This window comes from Mustela putorius, unplaced genomic scaffold (genome assembly GCF_011764305.1).
Source record: "Mustela putorius furo isolate JIRA1106 unplaced genomic scaffold, ASM1176430v1.1 tig00537227_pilon_pilon_pilon, whole genome shotgun sequence".
Lineage (NCBI taxonomy): Eukaryota > Metazoa > Chordata > Mammalia > Carnivora > Mustelidae > Mustela > Mustela putorius.
In genome coordinates, this window is record NW_025422368.1 from 23,147,484 (window position 1) to 23,170,489 (window position 23,006).

The following is a 23,006-nucleotide window of genomic DNA, read 5'->3' on the forward strand; positions in this document are numbered from 1 at the left end:
TACCTGTTATATTTATTCCCATAAAAATTTATTGGGGGCAGAAAATACAGTTTGAGACTACATTTCCCAAACTATTAAAACAATATGTTTCAGATAAAGAGGTATAGACCCAATGGATCAATATGCAAAAAAATTATAATATTTTGTCTTATCTTGTAACTTATTCAGATTTAACTTTTAAAAAGGAATAATGATGTTTTTAAAAACCAGAACTACGGGGGTACATTGTGTCAAATTCGTCTTACAATCAACTACAACCTCCTAGGTAGATTAAAACAGATTTTTTTGTTCGTTTAATAGACACTGAATTTCTCTCCTCAAAGGGTTACTATTTTCTACATGTTCAAATTTTTTGGGAACAATTGGCTTGAAGATTGATGTTCATTATTCAAACCATTTGTAGAAGTTATTTTACAGAATTTCCATTTGGAAAAAAGATTCTGTTGCCAACAAAGTACCCAACATTAATCCCCCCAAATCATTTGAAGATTATGAAACACATGGAGCAAAATTCTTTTTTAAGTGAAATAATATGGAAGTAATTTTTGGATGCTTTTTCTCAAATTACTTCTAACATGTGCTATTGTGTTTTATATAAAAGAGTAAACTGAGGAACAGGAACTGACCAAGAGCATTTAAAACTTTGCATAGCCTCAATGGCCCTACTATTTCTCAAACCGCAGTGAACACCATGGTGTGCATTTATTGCAGAAGCCTCCATCCTTACCAGTTCCCAAACCAGCCTTAACTTATCTCATGGAGAGGAGAGGAGAGAATGATAGACATGTGTCTGCCTTACCTTCCAGCTAGGCACCCCCGCAGGGAATGACATCGCCTGGGAAATCACATTTATTACCACTTAAGACCCTGCATCTTCCTTTCAATTTCAAATTTGACATAACTTGGGAGAAAGTGAGCAATGGAGGTAGCTATCGGTAATTTCCTCAGATACAAATCACTCACAAGCACCTCAGCTTTTAGAAGCTTAGGAAGTTTGTTCAGATAAACTGAACGTGATCCGCATGATACATTCACAACTGATCATGGCTTCAGTATTAAATGTTTATGAAGTTTTACCAGAAAAACTGAACAGGACATAATAAATGCACAATTGATCTCAGCCTCAGTACATTCGATAGTAGCAATAAAAATTTCTGAAATATTCATCAAGGAAAAAAGGATAGATAGACAATAGGAAGATATTGTTAAACAGATAAACAATAGGAAGCAAACAGATAAACAATAGGAAGCACTCTTTTTCTGTAAGGACGTCCTCCCCCACCAAACCCTTACTAACTTAATTCACTAATCCCTTTCCCTCTTTTTTTTTTTTTTAAAGATTTTATTTATTTATTTGACAGAGAGAAATCACAAGTAGATGGAGAGGCAGGCAGAGAGAGAGACAGGGAAGCAGGCTCCCTGCTGAGCAGAGAGCCCGATGCGGGACTCGATCCCAGGACCTTGAGATCATGACCTGAGCCGAAGGCAGCGGCTTAACCCACTGAGCCACCCAGGCGCCCCACCTTTCCCTCTTTTTAAGTTATCTGAAGACTGGATGGGTCCATTTCATGTACAGCTTAAATTAGCATTTTGACCCACATTTTGTATCTTAAAGCATCAAACAGATAATGACTGTTTTTGCCGATTGGTGATGGCAGACCATCACAAATGCCTGCTAGCCTGTCAGTTTCAAAAGTCTGGTTCTTTCCCCACCTGCCTGTGTGACCTTGGGCAAGCTGCCTAACCTTGATGACCTCATATCCCCATGGTAGCATCTTAAGGTTTACCACACTGGCCAATACTCAGTAAATACTCACCGCTCTCAGGAATGTCAGCATTGACCAAGGAAGTGCATGCTCTTGCCTTTTACTCCTTTTGGTGGCTTTGTTTTGTTTTGTTTTGTTTTGTTGTTTTTTAAGATCTTATTTTTTTATTTGAGAGAGAGAAAAAACACAGAAGGAAAGTGAGGGGGAGAAGCAGACTCCCCGCAGACCAGAGAGCCTGTCATGGGGACTCAATCCCAGGAGCCTGCGATCGTGAGCTGAGCCCAAGGCAGATGCTTCACTGACTGAGCCACCCAGGCGCCCACTTTTCATTACCTTTTTTATCTAATGTATAAACAACGAAGAGAATTAGAATTAAGAATTTTTGGTGATAGATGAGTTGAGCTTATACAGCTGGGAGCACTTTATAAATTGTAATGTGTTATGTAAATGTAACTGTACAGAAGGTCCCTGAGTTAAAGTGGTTTGACTTAACAACTTTTTGACTTTACAATGGTGCAAAAGCGATACACATTTGGTAGAAAAATTGCATTTCGAAGTTTGGATTTTGATCTTTTCCCTTTTCCCAGACTAGCGACATGCAGGAGGATCTGATCTTGGGATGTTGGGCAGTGGCGGCCAGCCGCAGCTCCCAGACAGCCACACGGCCAGGAGAGTTCTGCACCTGTATGTGAGTATCTCAGTTCGACACTTTACTAAAGAATAAAGGCTTTGTGTTAGGTGACTTTGCCTAAATGTAGGCTAATGTAAGTGTTCCAAGCACGTTTAAGGCAGGCTAGGCCAACCTATGCTGTTCTGTAGGTTCAGTATATTAAATACACTTTTCAACTTAGATATTTTCAAGTTAGGAGTGGTTTATAGGGATGTAACCCCATCATAAGTTGAGAAAGACCTATAATAGCTATTTGCATGTACAGGAAATATGTTGACAAATTTGTGAATGCCCTGAACATTGGCTTTGTGTTCTCCTGACTTTGTTCTCTTGATTTTTGCTTAAATATGTATCCTCTTTGTTCTCTCCAATATTATAAATTCTTACATGTTTGAATTGTGTTAAATTGTACTGCCTCTTTGTATTCTTAAAAGAGTTGCTGAGGGACGCCTGGGTGGCTCAGTAGGTTAAGCATCTGCCTTCAGCTCAGGTCATGATCCCAGGTCATGGGGTCCCATGCTGGGCTCCTTGCTCCACAGGGAGCCTGCTTCTCCCTCTCCCTCTGCTTGTGCTCTCTCTGTATCAGATAAATAAATAAAACCTTAAAAAAAAAAAAAAGGAGTTGCTGAAGCACAAAAATGTTTTTGCACCTGAGCTATAAAAGGTCAGATAAATCCCTACTCAGCAAGCCAAACTGCCAAGTTCTAGTTTATATATTTGGGCTTCCTAAGATAGGCCTTCTGGGGTAACACAGTACTGCATGAACTCCCTATTCAGAGAAACTTGGATTTTAAACCCAACTCAACTACTTAGTCATCGGACAAGTTACTTAACCTTTCTAAGCCTACATTTCACTGTCTGCACCATCCCTAGCCCGTGGGTTACTGTCAGTCAACAAACACTCATTAACCTGTGTGGTCAGTGCCAGACACTTCCAGGTCCTACCAGTCAGTAAGTCAGGCAAAGCCCCTAGTTTGTAGTTTATATTCTTTTTCTTTTTTTTTTAGATTATTTATTTATTTATTTGACAGACAGAGAGCACAAGTAGGCAGAGAGGCAGGCAGAGAGAGAGAGGGGGAAGCAGGCTCCCTGCTGAGCAGAGAGCGCGATGCGGGACTCGATCCCAGGACCCTGAGATCATGACCTGAGCCGAAGGCAGCGGCTCAACCCACTGAGCCACCCAGATGCCCCTGTAGTTTATATTCTAATGGGAGAAGCAGACAAGAAGGAAAAATAAGTAAATAGGTAAACAAACAAAATGCTTTCAAATAGTGCTACGTACTTAGAGGGAAAAGAAGTAGTGAGACGGGATAAGGAGCAGGAAGAAGCCGGGACACTGCGTGGGATGTTCGGCAACATTTCGCGGAGCACTTCGGTTCTGAACACGTGACCGTTGTGGGGCAGAGGACCCAGAGAGAGGAAACAGCACACACCGATGCCCTGAGATGAGAAAAAAAAATCTGGTGTAGTTTAGAAGCAGGGGGAAGGCCAGTGTGGGTGGAGCAGCAGAGCTGGGGGAGGACGAGTAAAGCACAAGGTAGAAAAAGAAGAGGCTCAGATGATCAGGGCTTGCTAAGCCACGGTAAGGAATACAAATTTCCAGCGCAATGCACAGTGGGTGAGCGACATGATTGGATGTACATTTTAAGGTCATTCTAACTGCTGGGTCGGGAATGGATGCCAGCAGGACAGGAGTGGGGGTGGGGAGTTCAGTAAGAAGATATTTCTGTAATCCATGTCACAAGACAGTGAATTTGGACAACGGTGTCATGCAAGATAAAGAAAAAAATATATTTTGGAAGGGAAGCCAGTAGAACCTGCTCTGGCGCTTAATGGGAGTGAACAAAAGAGGACAATCGAAGGTGATCAGTAAGGTTTTCAAAGAGCACTAACTGTAAAGTGGTTATTCTTTAGAGCGGGGCAAAAATCTGCCTCTTCGCAGCTGCCCTGTATTTGTTATAATCTTAGTCCTGTAAAAGAAGTTCATGATCAACTCTGAATGTTGCGACTCTTAGGTCTTCCCTCAGACCTCTCTCCTGCTCCTAAATATTTCAAATGCTTTCAATCATCCTAAGGTGGGTTTAGCTCACTTGATTACAACGGCTGCTCACCTCTGAATGTCTCTCATTTTCATTATGTTTTTCTATGCACAGCAATTCAAGAACAAACAATTCCATCACAAAGCAGGATTTGCTTTCCGCCTTCTTCATCCTAGACAATAGCTTTGGGATCAGCACCTCATAATCATTGTCCCTGAGAGACTAACAGGGGAAACAAGATGAGGACTTAGGACAGGACAGGCTACGACCAAATGAAGACTGTTAGAAAAGTATAAGTGGTCAAATGGGGCCAAGTTCCGCTCTGGATATGGGAGTTAAGAAGGGAGGAATTTGAACAAAGACTTTGAATAATGGGAAAGATGCCGACAGGTAGCAGTGGTGGAAACTGGGGAGAGAAAGAAAATGAACAAAACAGAGAATGAGAACAAGTAAAACAGAGACTGAGAAAGTAAGGGACAGCATGAGCAAGGCATGGGATGTCGTATCCATCCGCGGTCACAGGAGGTGTGTGGGAACCAGCGAGGAAGGAGGTCAGAGAGGTCAGGTAGGGCTGAGCTGTAGGGGCCATGAACGGGACAATGAGAACTCCATGATGCTGACTTTGTTAGACAAAGGGACAACGCTGAAGACTGAGGACATTGTTGTTGATGTTTTTAAACCAGCAGAGAGCATTTCACTTCAAGATGACTCTGTTAGCAGACTTCTTTAGGTGAAGAAAGACAGGAAGAGAGAACACTGAATAATTCCTACAGTGATGAGGGGTGAAACAGGCCTTTATGGAGGGGAAGGAAAGAGAGGTACAAATGCCGAGGTAGAGTGGGGATAAAATTTCTAGAGCTTCCTAACCGCTCAGGCGGAAAGAACAAACGTGCCTTCTCACAAAGATAAAATGTGATTTTACACGAAAGCATCATTCTTCCAAACCTACCTTGATTACAGACTTAGACATAAGTTTTGACGTCCTTGCTATCACACATGTCTTTAAACCATACAGAAAGCCACTAAAATATCCTGCGAAATCACAAGGTTTGGGCCAGGAGAGGATTGGTAAGAAATGAAATCTTATAACGGAAATAAAAGATATCTTTAGACTAATATAATGTCAGTGACTATTTTAAATCCCCAAAGTACAAGAAAGACCACTGAAGTGGGAAGTCAGATGGAAAACACAGCGTGGGGTCTCCCCCGTGGCTGAAAGTTCTTCATGTCAGTTTTTAAATGTTATAAACAGTGTGCCTTCTATGTTCTGCGGAGGCCAACTGGCGTCCCCTGCACCCCACCAATCGCATTTGTTAAATACTGAGCGGGAAAGAGGGGGAGGATAAAGTGGACGAGAAGAAAAAGAAGGTGGTAGAAGAGGAGGAAGATAGAGAAAGAAAGAAGAAGAAGAGGGGAGGCTGCCTTAAAATGTCAAAATACAGAAATAGACTTGGCAGCTAGGACAATGTATTCTTATGTTAAAAAAAAAAATCATCTTATGTCTTTGCTTTTCCTTTGGATTTTATCTTTTAATGGTTAGTATATTGCCCAGATGACTTCATCCAAATAAAAATGCTGTTAGTACTGTTTCATTATAGCTTAAACAGTATATTATTAAAACACTCAGAGGTTATACTAAAGCATGAACAGAACCAGATTCACCTATAATTTTACCATTCAGAGATAATCAATGTTAATATTTTATTTTTATCTTTCTGGACATTTTGTTATGTATATTTTTTCAAGTAAGAATTAGCTTCTCTCCATTGTGTATAGAGAGAAGCTAATTCTTACTTGAAAAAATATACATAACAAAATGTCCAGACACAATGGAATACTATGCAGCCATCAAAAGAAATGAAATCTTGCCATTTGCGACAACATGGATGGAACTAGAGCGTATCATGCTTAGCGAAATAAGTCAAGCAGAGAAAGACAACTATCATATGATCTCCCTGATATGAGGAAGTGGTGAGGCAACATGGGGGCTTAAGTGGGTAGGAGAAGAATCAATGAAACAAGATGGGATTGGGAGGGAGACAAACCATAAGTGACTCTTAATCTCACAAAACAAACTGAGGGTTGCTGGGGGGAGGGGGTTTGGGAGAAGGGGGGTGGGGTTATGGACATTGGGGAGGGTATGTGCTTTGGTGAGTGCTGTGAAGTGTGTAAACCTGGTGATTCACAGACCTGTACCCCTGGGGATAAAAATATATGTTTATAAAAAATTAAAAATTAAAAATTAAAAATTAAAAAAAAAAGAATTAGCTTCTCTCTCTCTTTTTTTTTTTGAAGTATTAATTTAAAAGAGAGAGATAGAGAGAGAGAGAGAACAGAGGCAGAGAGAGGGAGAAGCGACTCCCGCTGAGCGGAGAGCCCAATGTAGGGCTCGATCCCAGGACCCTGGGATCATGATCTGAGCTGAAAGCAGATGCCTAACCAACCAAGCCACCCAGAGACCCCAAGAATTAGCTTCTCTTTTGTGCCCTTCTTTATTTTTGACATAATACCTATTGTCCTCTTCATTTCTTCCCTTCTTGAAATGTTCAGTCCTAAAGTCTGCCAGATGAGCACAGCAAAGTTAAGCATCAGCCCTGGGCAAGAAGGACACACGAGGATGAGGCGATCCAGAGCTCGAGTGCAAAAAGAAGTGGAAGGTGCCTGCGTAGGAGGCTGGCCAGGCAGTGGACAATCAGAACTTGGTGGGGTGAGGAGCACATCAGCTGCTGGGGGACAGCCTGGCCCAGGTACCAAAGAGTGAGCCAGCAGAGTCAGAGGCCAAGCCCATGGAAAAAGGTCTCTCGGCAGCCTGAGGTAGACTGTGGGAACCTACTGGAGGTGAGGAGGATGCCTCCATAGAGGGGTGTCAGGGGCCGCGTTGCCAGGGGACACATCCTTGTGGGGTCTGGCCCTGCATGTGGTACCTAAGCCCAAGTGGGCTGTGAGGAGGGTGGATGTGTGTGGAGGAGGGTTCCCGGGGCGCTTGAAGCATTCAACTCATCAGGTATTTGAGGAGAGCCAGTGTCCTCACAAAAGGAACTTTTTTCTTTTTTTTTTTTTTAAGATTTTATTTATTTACTTGAGAGAGAGAGAGCATGAGAAGGGGGAGGGTCAGAGGGAGAAGCAGACTTCCTGCCAAGCAGGGATCCCCATGTGGGACTCGATCCCTAGACTCCAGGATCGTGACCTGAGTCGAAGGCAATCACTTAACCAACTGAGCCACACAGGCACCCCACAAAAGGAACTTTTAAATCCAATAATAGCAAAGCACTTCCTTTATTAAACAATTTTATAGCCCTCAAAATAATAGTATAATATTCTCTCATGTTTTTAATTTTTCTCTTAAGTATTTAATATTTTTATTATTATTGTGAATAATGTGTTTTACACACTGTTTCTTTTTGGCATACAGAAAATGTATCCAGTTTATTACTTACTTATAATTAATCAATGAGATGAACTCTCTTAGTTTCTTAGCTCTAATGTTTTTAAATTGATCCTCTTAGGTTATCTTAGGTTTTTAATTCAAATTAAAATTGAGCAGTTATTAAATCTTGTTAATACACAGTCACTTGTGTCCAATCGCAGATGGGGGAAAGACAAAAAAAAATTTAAATGGCCATTAATTAGTTAAATCATTGGTTCATTTATCAAATATTTACTGAGCATATATTATAGCCCTTGCCAAGTTACCTAATCTGGATAATTCTGTTTTTCTCAGCTGTGTAATGTAAATAATCAAAGAACCTATCCAAGCATTAAATGAGACAAATCAGGCAAATTGCTCAACAATGCACATGGCGAGTTCTCAATAAACGGCAGCGGCGATGACATACACTAGAAGCTTCCCTTCCCAGTGCTGCATCAGTTGAGACAATGGTCAAGCTCGTCTGTTCTTTTAAGTCCAATATTTCTTTTCCTGCCTCCCCTCTGCCATCTGGAGAATGGCCCTAATTAACTTGAAAGAAAGAAAGGACTTTTCAAGAGGGGCACCTGGGTGGCGCAGTTGGTTGAATATCTGCCTTCCGCTCAGGTCATGATCCCAGAGTCCCGGGATCGAGTCCCACATCATGCTCCCTGCTCAGTGGAGAGCCTGCTTCTCCCTCTGACTCTGCTGTTCCTCCTGTTTGTGCTCTCTCTCAAATAACTAAGTAAATAAAAATCTTTAAAATGGAAGGAAGGAAGAGGAATTTATGAGAAACTCCCTCTAAAATCTATTAACCTTCCTTTTGCTGTATCCCTTTGCATTCCATTTCATTTATAATTTCTGAAGGCTCTTAGTAAACACTGACAGATTTCAGACCAAATTGGAAAACTAAAAAACCCTGAAAAGGTCCCACTGCCCTATGAAGGTATTAGCACATCAGGCTACTTAATGGTCAAGACAGTTCCATAACGAAGTCTGAGACAACAATGAAACTAAACTCATGCCTGTGAAATCTTCTGAGCTATAGTAAAGTGTCATATATAACATTATGATTAGAAATACAGTAAATAAAAGAATTTTGAAATTTTGAAAAAAGAAATGCAAGAATCATCTTCCCCTCCCAAAAACGTATGCTGCAACATTCAGAAGCGTTTGCTGGTCATTGCTCTTCAGCTTGAGATAAACTTTTCTCATTAAGTCATAAACTGGAAACCTGCTTGTGTTGGCCATGAGCCAAAAGAAAAAATTTCTTTCATGAAATGCAAAAGCAAGTGAAACCCACCATTCTGACTTACCCACTTCTGCCAGAGTTCTGATACAAGACTCCACGGAGGACTTCTGCGCTGGGTTTGGCCAGGTACAATTGTAAATTCTGAAGGCAGATTGCAGCAGCTGAATAAAAACTGGCTGATGTGTCTGAAAGCAGAAAGGAGTATGCAAATAGGCCACTAAGCCATTAACACTCCTAACATGACATCTATGCATTATCAAAAAGGCTCATCGAAATAAAACACAATCCAGTCTTTTTTGAGCAGCGGCACCATTGATAGAATATCTCATTCAACAACTATTCATTATGTCCCCACTTCGTGACAGGCACCATGCCAGATGCTACAGAAAATCAATTATTTGCATTTTAACTACAGACTTAATCAGAAAAAATTTGGCATTTCTTGAAGCCAATGACTTGAACTTCAATATTTTTAAAATAATCTCTGGGTTATTTCCAAGTGTAAGTAGAGCAGGTGTTCTGAGTTTGTTTGATTGACTGCATGTTTTGGTTTTATATGATGTGCAAGGATAGGAGACACCAATTCTGACCTACAGAAACAATTTCATATGGTTCTCATAGTTTAAACGTTTTTCGTAAAAAAAGTATAATTGCAAATGAAATTTTTATAAGGGTAATACACAGTTACTATAGAATTTTAGGGAACCACAGAAATGAAAATCTACAATAACCCTACCACGTAGAGATAATCAGTATAAACATTTTGAAGATATTTACCTCCTGAGTTTTTCTAGGTATATAGGCACATATGTCCTTTATACACACAAATTTGGATGGTACTCTAAAGCAATGGGTACTGTTTCACTTAATATTACTTCATAATCATTTTCCTTAGTCATAAATATTTCTTTTAAAACATGATTTTCCCTTTGCTATGTAATAAGCCACCCGATGGACACAAATAATTTATTTAGCTATTCCCCTATTTGTAGTCATTTAAGGCTGATGTCAGTTTTTTAAGTATTAGAAATACTTGAATGAAAATCTTAGTATATAAATTCCTGCTAATTCTTTCAGGATTAATTACTAAGGTGGAATTTATTGAGTCAAAATGTCTATCCATTGAAAAAATCATTTATTGCATGGCAAACAGCCAATATACTGATATGAATGTTTCTGTTATGCTTGGAGGAAAAATAATTCAGTTTGAAGATGGGGCCTCTTTATTTAAAATAAAGCTTGGTAACCTCAGAAAGGAGCAGAACAATAAATAATATGAGAGAAAACTGACCTTCAGAAGTATAGGAAATGACTTCCTGACCATGTTAAAATTTTTCTTAACTCAAATAAGATAAATTCTGTGTGACAGAATGTGCCTGTATTTTTTAGTTTACATTACCTGGAGGCTGGTACTGTTGTCTGAAAAGGGGGAATTAAAGAAGCCGCTCACAATGTTCATTATTGACTCAGTGACACACTTCTCCAAGAAGGTGTCTGCGTGTTTCCTATCCGTGGTTGTGTTGCAAACCTGGAGAGAAAAACTGAATAACTCAATACGCTCCTACCACATCTTTGAATTCTAACTCAGTACTGAAACCTTGTAAAAATTGCTCTGAAATTGTTAACTATAACATTTCTTCTGCTTTTGAAAGTTGATTTGAATAGGTACATTTCTGCCAAAAATCTACTAAAATTTTATCATTCTTTTGTAGCTGTTCCTTTCAGTTTGGTTGTCATTTCATCTTGGACCAGAATTCTTTTGCAAATGCCCCCAGTCCCTTACTCCTGCTCTGCTTCTCCATACTTTGGCACACCAACCTTCTCCTTCTGTCCCCAAGCAAGGCTTTGCTGAAAAACGCCCTTTCACTCAATGTGAGGAAATCAAAGAATAAACAGTCATTATAAGAAAGTGGTGAATGTAATTAGCAATGCTTTGTATCTCTACATATTTTCACTTATAATACCTGGCCCAGATTGGAGGATGCCAAGAGAAGACATTTGGCAAGGAAAGTAGAAAGCTAAAAGAAGATAAAACTCTTTCCAACACTTTAGACCTTTTCATCCGCAGCATAAATACGTGGGCAGAAGTGAGCCTTTCCCTGCTTCCTTCCCTGTAGTGCTGAGCACGAAGAGATGATACTCACACTAAAGATAAACCAGAAAAGAACATAGGCCTGGTTCCTGCCCTGATTTTCATATGTGATTAAATGAGGCAGAAATTGGTCATTTTGTGAAACAAGCCACAAATTTCCAAATACATCAGGGTAGGCAAATTGCAAAAGCGAAGATACATGATTAAAAACAAATGAAAAAAAAAAGCTGGGCAATAAAAAGAAACATGAAGATAAAAACAAGAAGAAAAGAAAATGGGAGGGCAAAGCACAGGGTGTGAGAAAACCCTGCAAAACTGGGGCAGAGTAACAACATTTCAATATTCACACAGTGACGGTGGGGAAATGTGGTGGCCAGATGTTCCAGATGTTCTTAGACAATCCAAATTTCTACATCACTTCTTTTTCTTTTCAGTAAGGTGATTAATCAAAAGAATAAGTAACTATAATTTAATCTGATACTGCTTTGAAAACCTTTCACACAAATAAATTCACAAAAGGGAAAAATTCCCATCTCAAATGTGTGTCCTGATGTTTTCGTTGGGGAAATAACAGTATTTGCTAAATGCAGGTAAAAGAAAGAGCACAGGGATTGCTTTGCTTCTAAATCACTTCCCATCAGGGCTCTTCATTTTTTCCTCATCTATGAAGTGACACTTCCCTGACTGGGTTGAATTAGAACCACTCCCACCGGTTCTGCAGGGACCAGTGCAGTTAAAGGAAATAAATGATGTCAAATTATGCAATCTTTTAAGCTAGTGTTCCAGCAGGTAACATAGTGCCTGGCATATACAGCATGTTCAATTAATGTCTGGGGCATGAATGAATCAATTCATTTTAAAAATGAAAGAATAAGAACAGAAAGACTCTTACGTTGTTTCAAGGTTCACTCTGGGTTAGGATGTATTTGTGGAACATTGGGACTAAAAATTGAACGTGATCCCAGCACTAATATCAAATTAGTTTTCCCATGATGGACATGACATAGGATTTATTTCATTTAGTATCTTTCCAGCACTGGCTTTGATATACTGGAATTTCAGACTCAGAGGATAAAAATATATTACAGTTGAAAAGGTAGCTGACTGAATCTACCATAACCAACCCCAATAGCCTTCTTCCTCATCCAGTGACATTTCACACAATCATGGCGTGTGTGTGTGTGTGTGGGGGTGCTCTACAGACCTATTGCAGCACCATATTGAATTACCTGCAACTGGACATTTGCTAAAGAATCACTCAGAAATTTGTGTTAGTGGGTTAGTATAAAGACTTTCCTCAAAAATCCTAGGTTTACAAAACTACATGGAACCTATTCCTCAATTCCTTTGAACAAGAAATTCAGTTTTCAATATATTTTTTCTTGCCCATACAAATGATAACATTTTTGTTCTTCCAAAACCTTGCAGCCTACATTGCAATATCATAGATAGGCAAAACATGTAAGAAGCCACTTTACTTATTACAACTTTCCAGTAAAGGGGCACCTGAGTGGCTTAGTGGGTTAAGCCTCTGTCTTCGGCTCAGGTCATGATCTCAGGGTCCTGGGATTGAGCCCCACATCAGGCTCTCTCCTCAGCAGGGAGCCTGCTTCCCCCTATCTCACTCTACCTGCCTCTCTGCCTACTTGTGATCTCTCCCTCTCTGTCAAATAAATAAATAAATCTTAAAAAAAAAAAAAGCCTTTGAGAAAAAAAAAACACCAAAATAACAATATTTCTTTATCAATTTTTCTTTTATTAATTTTAAATGCCTCATTCCCATATATTGGAAGTGATCCCCCCAAATGATATCACATTAAATTAACTTTTTTGTGTATTACATGCATTTTCAAAGTTTTGATCTATTTGCACATATTATTAGCATACCATTATTTCCTATAAAACATGTCCCCATGTGATTCTCTAAACATTTATTTTAAAAGGCTATGTAATAACACTGGGTATTATATGCAACTAATGAATCATTGAACACTACATCAAAAACCAATGATGTACTATATGTTGGCTAATTAACATAATAAAAATAAATAAATATAGTTGGAACTTCAAACAATTACAAAAAATAACACGGGAGGAGTCAAGATGGCAGAGAAGTGGGAGGCTGAGACAACATCAGGTAGCAAGAGATCAGCTAGATAGCTTATCAAACCATTCCAAACACATAACAAATCCAACAGGAGACTGAAGAGAAGAAGAGTAACAATTCTAGAAACAGAAAATCGACCACTTTCTGAAAGGTATGACTGGTGGAAAAGTGAATCCAAAGCGATGGGAAGATAGACCACAGGGAGAGGGGCTGGCTCCCGGCAAGTGGTGGAGCAACAGAGCACAAAACCAGGACATTTAAAAGACTGTTCCATTAAGGGACATTGCTCCAGAGGCTAAACTGGGGTGAAGCCCACTCAGGGATGACGTGGCCCCAGGTCCTGCAGGGTCAAAGAAGGATCGGGGGTTCTGAGTGTTGCAGAGCTCGCAGGTATCAGAGCAAGGAAACTGTCTACAGAGACAGAGCCGAGGAGTGAGCTCTCAATTCAGGGTTACCTTAAACTGTAATCCGTGGCACAGGCCATTGCTCTGTGAGTGGGGTCCCACAAGAACCAGGGAGACACCCCTGGAAGAGCTCAGGGAACTGCGGGGTTCAGCGACTCCAGGCGGAGCTATGTGCCAGAGACAGAGATGCTTGGTCACAGGCTGGGTGAGGTCAGAGCGCGGCCAGAGGTCAGGGAGACGGGAGTGATTGAGCGCTTTTCTCTGAGAGCGCACTGAGGAGTGGGGTCCTGAGCTCTTGGCTCCTCAAGGCCAGAGATTGGGAGGTCGCCATTTTCATTCCCATCCTCCAGAACTCTATGCAAAGTGTTCAGGGAACAAAACTCCCAAAAGCAAACCTGAGTGGATTACTTAGCCTGGGCCCTGGTAAGGGAAGTGCAATTCTGCCTCAGGAAAAGACACTTAAGAATCACTACAACAGGCACCTCCCCCAAAAGATCAACAAGAAATCCAGCCAAGACCAAGTTCACTTACCAAGGAAAATGGTGGAATTCCAGAAGAGGAGAAAGAAAACCATGGAATTCATGGCTTTCACCCATGATTCTTTAGTCTTGCAAAGTTAATTAATTCTAATGTTTTTTTCTTCTGCTAAATTTTTTTGAACTTTTACCTTTTCCTCTTCAAACATTTTTTAACTAGTTTATTTTAAAAATACCTTTCCTAAAAATATATTTTTGAACCTTCATTATTATAGTCATATTTCATCCTTCATTGTAAATAACTTTATTTTTTGTATACACATAGGGTTTTTTTCTTCTAAAAAATATGGGGTACAACTTCTTCTGATAGATCAAAATACACCCTAAATCTAGCACCGGGCTTGCTCTAGTCTCCAGCCTGAGAAAATTCTCTCCACTTTCTTTCTCTTTATTCTCCTTTTTTAGAAATTAAAAATTTTTTTCATATTTATAGTCATATTCCATCCGTTAACTGTGTTTACCCTTATATACGTTTTTCATTCTTAAAAATTTGGGGAGATAGTTTCTTCTAAGAGACCAAATTACTCCCCAAATTAAGTGGGTGACCCTGTTCTAGTCACCAGTCTAACATATATATATATTTTTTTCATTTTTATATTTTTTCCTTATTTGGTTTCTTTTTTAAATTTTTTTCCCTGAACTTCTTTTTACCCCTCTTTCTCCCCCACCCCTCGTGATTTGGAGTCTCCTCTGATTTCATGATTTGGTTAAAGCACATTTTCCTGGGGTCATTGCCACCCATTTAGTATTTTATTTTCTCCTTCATATATTCTTATCTGAACAAAATGACAAGGCGGAAAAACTCACCACAAAAAAAAGAACAAGAAGCAGTACCAAAGGCTAGGGACTTAATCAATATGGACATTGATAATATGTCAGATCTAGAGTTCAGAATTATGATTCTCAAGGTTCTAGCCGGGCTCGAAAAAGGCATGGAAGATATTAGAGAAACGCTGTCTGGAGAAATAAAAGCCCGTTATGGAGAAATAAAAGAACTAAAATCTAACCAAGTTGAAATTTAAAAAGCTATTAATGAGGTGCAATCAAAAATGGAGGCTCTCACTGCTAGGATAAATGAGGCAGAAGAAAGAATTAGTGATACAGAAGACCAAATGACAGAGAATAAAGAAGCTGAGCAAAAGAGAGACAAACAACTACTGGACCACGAGGGGATTATTCAAGAGATAAGTGACACCATAAGAAGAAACAACATTAGAATAATTGGGATTCCAGAAGAGGAAGAAAAAGAGAGGGGGGCAGAAGGTATATTGGAGCAAATTATTGTAGAGAATTTCCCTAATATGGCAAAGGGAACAAGCATCAAAATCAAGGAGGTGCAGAGAACCCCCCTCAAAATCAATGAGAATCAGTCCACACCCCATCATTTAACAGTAAAATTTACAAGTCTTAGCAACAAAGAAAAAATCCTGAGAGCAGCCCGGGACAAGCCCGGGACAAGAAGTCTATAATATACAATGGTTAAAATATTAGATTGGCAGCAGACTTATCCACAGAGACCTAGCAGGCCAGACAGAACTGGCTTGATATATTCAGAGCACTAAACAAGAAAAACATGCAGCAAAAAATACTATATCCAGCTAGGCTATCATTGAAAATAGTAGGAGAGATAAAAAGCTTCCAGGACAAACAAAAACTGAAAGAATTTGCAAACACCAAACCAGCTCTACAGGAAATATTAAAAGGGGTCCTCTAAGCAAAGAGAGACCTTAAAAGTAGTAGATCAGAAAAGAACAGAGACAATATACAGTAACAGTCACCTTACAGGCAATACAATGGCACTAAATTCATATCTCTCAATAGTTGCCCTGAATGTAAATGGGCTAAATGCCCCAATCAAAAGACACAGGGTATCAGAATGGATAAAAAAACAAAACCCATTAATATGCTTCCCACAAATAACGCATTTTAGACCCAAAGACACCTCCAGATTTAAAGTGAGGGGGTAGAAAAGAATTTACCATGCTAATGGACATCAGACGAAAGCTGGGGTGGCAATCCTTATATCAGATCAATTAGATTTTGAGCCAAAGACTATCATAAGAGCTGAGGAAGGGCATATCATACTCAAAGGGTCTGTACAACAAGAAGATTAACAATTTTAAATATCTACACCCCTAACATGGGAGCAGCCAACTATATAAACCAATTAATAAGAAAATCAAAAAAACACATCTATAATAATACAATAATAGTAGGGGACTTTAACACTCCCCTCACTGAAATGGACAGGAAGAAACAGAAAACCTGAGCAGACCCATAACCAGTAAAGAGATTGAAACAGTCATCAGAAACCTCCAAACAAACAAAAGCCCAGGGCCAGACAGCTTCCCAGGGGAATTCTACCAAACATTTAAAGAAGAACTAATTCCTATTCTCCTGAAACTATTCCAAAAAATAGAAATGGAAGGAAAACTTCCAAACTCATTTTATGAGGCCAGCATCACTTCGATCCCCAAATCAGACAAGGATCCCATCAAAAAAGAGAACTACAGACCAATATCCTTGATGAATACAGATGCGAAAATTCTCACCAAAATACAAGGCAATAGGATCCAACAGTACATTAAAAGGATTATTCACCATGACCAAGTGGGATTTATTCCAGGGATGCAAGGTTGGTTCAACATCCGCAAATCAATCAATGTGATACAATACATTAATAAAAGAAAGAACAAGAACCATATGATACTCTCAATAGATGCAGAAAGAGCAGTTGACAAAGTACAGCATCCCTTCCTCATCAAAACTCTCCAAAGTGTAGGAATAGATGGCACATACCTCAATATTATCAAAGCCATCTATGAAAAACCCACTGCAAATATCATTCTCAATGGAGAAAAACTGAGAGCTTTTCTGCTAATGTCAGGAACACAGCAGGGATGTCCATTATCACCACTGTTATTCAACATAGTACTACAAGTACTAGCATCAGCAATCAGACAACAAAAAGAAATTAAAGGCATCCAAATTGGCAAAGAAGTCAAACTATCACTCTTTGCATATAATATGATACTTTATGTGGAAAACCTAAAAGACTCCACTACAAATCTGCTAGAACTTGTACAGAAATTCAATAAAGTGTCAGGATGTAATATCAATGCACAGAATTCAGTTGCATTTCTTTATACCAACAACAAGACAGAAGAAAGAGAAATTAAGGAGTCAATCCCATTTACAATTGCACCCAAAACCATAAGATACCTAGGAATAAACTTAACCAAGGAGGCAAAGAATCTCTACTCAGAAAACTATAAAGTACTCATAAAAGAAATTGAGGAAAACACAAAGAAATTGAAAAACATTCCATGCTCATGGACCGGAAGAACAAATATTGTGAAAATGTCTATGCGATCTAAAGCAATCTACACATTAATGCAATCCCTCTCAAAATCCCATCTTTTTTTTTTTTTCAAAGAAATGGAAGAAATAATCCTAAAATTTATGTGGGACCAGAAAAGATCTCAAATAGTCAAAGGAATATTGAAAAAGAAAGCCAAAGTTGGTGGCATCACAATTCCAGACTTCAAGCTCTATTACAAAGCTGTCATCATCAATACAGTACGGTACTGGCACAAAAACAGACACATAGATCAATGGAACAGAATAGAGAGTCCAGAAATAGACCCTCAACTCTATGGCCAACTAATCTTTGACAAAGCAGGAAAGAATGTCCAATGGAAAAAAGACAGCCTCATCAACAAATGGCGCTGGGAAAATTGGACAGCCACATGCAGAAAAATGAAATTGGACCATTTCCTTATACCACACATGAAAAATAGACTCAAAATGGATGAAGGACCTCAATGTGAGAAAAGAATCCATCAAAATCCTTGAGGAGAACACAGGCAGCAACCTCTTTGACCTCAGCTGCAGCAACGTCTTCCTAGAAACATCGCCAAAGGAAAGGGAAGCAAGGACAAAAATGAACTATTGGGACTTCATCAAGATCAAAAGCTGTTGCACAGCAAAGGAAACAGTTAACAAAACCAAAAGACAACTAACAGAATGGGAGAAGATATCTGCAAACAAAATATCGAATAAACGGCTAGTATCCAAAATCTATAAAGATTTTAGCAAACTCAACACCCAAAGAATAATCCAGTCAAGAAATGGGCAGAAGACATGAACAGACGTTTCTGCAAAGAAAACATCCAGATGGCCAACAGACACATGAAAAAGTACACATCACTTGGCATCAGGGAAATACAAATCAAAACCACAATGAGATAGCACCTCACACCAGTCAGAATGGCTAAAATTGACAAATCAGGAAATGACAGATGCTGGTGAAGATGCAGAGAAGGGGGAACCCTCCTACACTGTTGGTAGGAATGCAAACTGGTACAACCACTCTGGAAAACAGCATGGAGGTTCCTCAAAAAGTTGAAAATAGAGCTACCTTATGACCCAGCAATTGTACTACTGGGTATTTACCCTAAAGATACAAACATAGTCACCCAAAGGGTCACGTGCATCTGAATGTTTATAGCAGCAATGTCTACAATAGCCAAACTATGGAAAGAACCTAGATGTCCAACAGATGAATGGATAAAGAAGATGAGGTAAATATATATAAAATGGAATACAATGTAGCCATCAAAAGAAATTAAATCTTGCCATTTGCGAGGACATGGATGGAACTAGAGGGCATTAAACTTAACGAAATAACTCAATCCGAATAAGACAACTATCATATGATCTCCCTGATATGAGGAAGTGGAGACACAACGTGGGGGGTTAGGGATTTAGGAAAAGAATAAATGAAACAAGATGGGATTGGGAGGGAGACAAACCATAAGAGACTCTTAATCTCACAAAACAAACTGAGGGGGACTGGGGATAGGGGTGTAAGGAGAGGGTGGTGGGATTATGGACATTGGGGAGGGCATGTGCTATGGTGAGTGCTGTGAAGTCTGTAAACCTGGCCATTCACAGACCTATACCCTGGGGCTAATAATACAATATATGTTTATAAGAAAATTTAAAAATTAAAAAAATTAAAATTAAAATTAAAGGTTGTATTTATTCCATCATACCAATGCACCATCATGTTTTAATCCATTTTTGGAGTAAACTGAGGTATACATAACCGAAAAATACAAATCACTTTCCTGTTTTCCTAGTTATTTCATTCTTACTGGTCTTTTATGTGATTTCCCTACTTTTTTTTTTTTTTTTGCAACTATAACAAATTGTGCACAATTCTTATATTTGCTTTCAGATTTTTGGCATATATTCTACCAAAAGAGGAATCATTGGATGAGGCTCAATAGGCAGTTTTATACTGTTGCTGATCCTCGAAAATAATAAATTTACAATGTTAGCAAAAGCTTATATGTGGATACACAAGACGGTCCCCCATCATTACCAACTAACTCTTGTTTTCAGCTCCAGTTGGGATCAGCTGATGTGATGACAAAACAGAAGGGGTGAGAAAGAATTCAGAGGCCTGAGTGGGGCTCTGCCTCTAACCCCATCTCTTCTTCCTCACAGAGGTTTCAGCATTGTCTGCATCTCCGGAAGCAGCCCTCACTGAGTCCATCGGCAGTGTCCCCAGTAACAATGGTGCTGCCTTCAGCCCTTTATGCCTGGAGGCAAACAGCTTTGCAGTGTTCCTAATTCCTGGGTGCACCCCTGTGCCTTCTTGGTCCCTTTCACACTGCCCACGACTCCTGGAGGAGGCCATCTGGTTCCCACGGAAACTGACTGTTCTTTCTGTAAATTATTATTTTCGCCAGTTTAATGACACTTAAAAAAGTTATTTTGTTTTTCTGACATTGCTAATGAGGCTTGGCACTTTCCATGTAATCACTTCCTGCCTACATTTTGTTATGTATGGATGATTCCAAATCTTCTAACCACTTTAAGTAAGGCCTGGATAACGACTGGTACATGCCGTATCTTTTAACATTTTTCACAAGCTCTTGTTGAGCTCTTTCCCATATATTTTTCATATTCAGATTTTTTTTTATTTAGAATGTTCATTTTATTACATTTCATTGTATCAAGTAATTCTTAGCATTCAGGCATTATAGTTTATTTAGATCATTTCTATTTAGTTAGCATAAAGAAGAAAAAAGCCTCCCTTTCACAAAAGCAAAGGACATTCTACACATTTTGTTCTAGTTTTTTATTGGAATCCTCCTCCATCCCTGTATCCTGACTCCCATTCAACTATTTATGCTATCTGGGAGTTCGCTGCTGTGGGACCTGATTTACTGATTCTGATCAACTTTTTCCCACATTGATATCCAACTATCCTCCAAACATTTACTAAACAGTGATTTCTTGTCTCACTCTTAGGTTGCTTGAGGTTTGTCATGTCAGTAATTAGTATTTAAAGCTCTCCGTTACATTCCATATATCATTATTTTTAAAATATTTAAAAATCTCTGTAAAGTATTATAAAATATTAAAAGAAACCCAAACTCCATGTATCATTATTTTTCAAATTGTTTGTTTAAATTATTATTATTTAAATTAAAGCTAAATATTGGGTTGCCTGGGTGGCTCAGTCAGTTAAGCATCGGCCTTTGGCTCAGGTCATGGTTCTAGGGTTCTGGGATTGAGCCCTGCATTGGGCTCCCTACTCATCAGGAAGCTTGCTTCTCCCTCTCCCTCTGTAGCTCCCCCTGCTTGTGCTCTCTCTCTCTCTCAAATAAATAAAACCTTTTTTAAAAATTAATTAAAGCTAAGTATTGGATTAGGAGATAGGACAGTGAACCAAATAAAATAAAGTCCCTACTCTATAAGAGCTTTTTTCCTAATCAAGAAAGACACACAATAGATAATACTAGTAGAAGATAGAGCAAATAGGATACTCCAGAGAAAAATAAAAAAGGGCAAGCTGTACAGGGAGGACGATAGCTCCTTTTTATGCTGCAGGAAGAGTGGGTAAGGTTAAGGGTTACCATTCACTTAACTTGCTTGGGGAGCCTCTCTGGATAAGATGACATTTTAACAAAAACAACGAAAGAAGTGAGGAAACAGCCATGGAGGGTTCTGGGGAAAGAGCAAGTGAAAATCTGTCTCCATCAGTAGAACATAAGTCCCTGGACCTGGGAAACTAGCTTGACTTGCTCACCACTGCACACGCAGGACCTCAGCACAAGGTAGGTATAAAATAATTTGTTGAAAAGCAAATATGAAACAACATGTCTAGACATGATTATGTCTGACATTTCTCCCCATGCATGTATGATGTCCCTTTTCTCTTCCAATCTAAAGTGACTACTACTCTTCCAAAGATGACAGATGGGCTTTAAAAGTTAGATGCTAGAGCAGCACTGTCCAATAGGACTTTCTGCCAATGATGGAAATCTGTATCTGTGATGTCCAACACATGTGCTTACTGGGCACTTGAAAGATGGCTCTGTGCTACCGAGGAACAGGATTTTCCATCCGATTTAATTTTACCTAATTAAAATTTAAATTTAAATGTGGCAAGCTGCTACCCCACAGGATAGGGGAGCTCTAGTGCCAGTAACATACTTTGATCACACAGACCAAGGAATACAAATCCTAAAGATCCTTGTAGACAGTACACATGCTCCTCTAAAGAGCCGAGGTAATATCATATATTTATTTTAATTTGCATCCCTTCATTCATGGGGCCAGAACTTCCAAACATTTGCTTTTACATATCTCCTTTTTTATTTTCTTTAGATTTTTTAAAATTTTTTTTATTTTTAAAAATTTTTTTTACTTACCTGTCAGAGACAAAGAGAGAGTGAGCATAAGCACGAAGAGAGGCAGGCAGAGGGAGAAGCAGGCTCCTCAATGAGCAAGGAGCCCAATGTGGGACTCAATCCCAGAACCCCGGGACCACAACCTGAGCCAAGGCAGATGCTTAAACAACTGAGCCACCCAGGCATCCCTAAACATCTCCTTTTTAGAGAGTCATCAGTTCATACACTCAGTTGGCTTTCTTAGAATTCTAAACTAATATTTTTCTTAATATTAATTGTAGGAACCCTGAAAAAATACAGAGAAGCACAAAATGGAAATGAAGATTATTTATAATACAAAAATCCAGATAAAACAATGGTAAACCTCTTAGAAGCCTTTCTTCTTAATCTTTGTGCTCCACCATGTATATTTTCCATAACTAAAATTATTCTAGATAATCAGTTTTGTCTTCTCCTTTTCATACTCATCACTCAACCATTAGCACTACCCACATTATTAAAAATCCTCGAGAAATAATCTCAATGACTCTATAACATTAATCTCATAGATATATCATAATTTATTGAACCATTTCTCTATTATTAAATTTTGAAACTATTTCTTACTGTATATTATTATAACAGCATGTTGAGCTCCTACGACCATAAATCCTTGATATCATTTCTAATTATTTCCAAGGACAGATTCTTGGAAGGTAATTATTTGATACATTAAAAAGGTATGAAGGTTTCCTTTAATGTATTACCAAAATGCTTTTCAGAAAGATAGCATGAATTTACATTCTCATCAGCAAAGTACGTGAACCAACATTTAATATTATCTCTTTACTTTTATCTTTTGCCCTTACAAATTTGATAGTTAGAAACTGGATCTTATTCTTCTTTGTATTTTTAAAAAATTATTAACAGTTGACTTTTTTTTTTCAGGGGTTTACTTTGACTTCCTGCTCGATACGTCATGAATGCTTGGGTCTTGACTATTTCATTATTAGATTGTTAGTGGTTTTCATATATATATTAAAAAT

General features: G+C 38.9%; 1 protein-coding gene across 1 annotated transcript in view; it reads right to left on the reverse strand.

Moving 5' to 3' along the window:
- Window positions 1-23,006, reverse strand: part of ITPR2 (inositol 1,4,5-trisphosphate receptor type 2) — a 502,669-nt gene that overhangs the window by 239,159 nt on the left and 240,504 nt on the right. The window contains exons 33-34 of the mRNA XM_004776400.3: window positions 10,533-10,661; window positions 9,198-9,318 (exon numbers count right to left, since the gene is read on the reverse strand). Coding sequence (XP_004776457.1) covers window positions 9,198-9,318; window positions 10,533-10,661 — 250 coding nt within the window. The remainder of the gene's footprint in view (window positions 1-9,197; window positions 9,319-10,532; window positions 10,662-23,006) is intronic.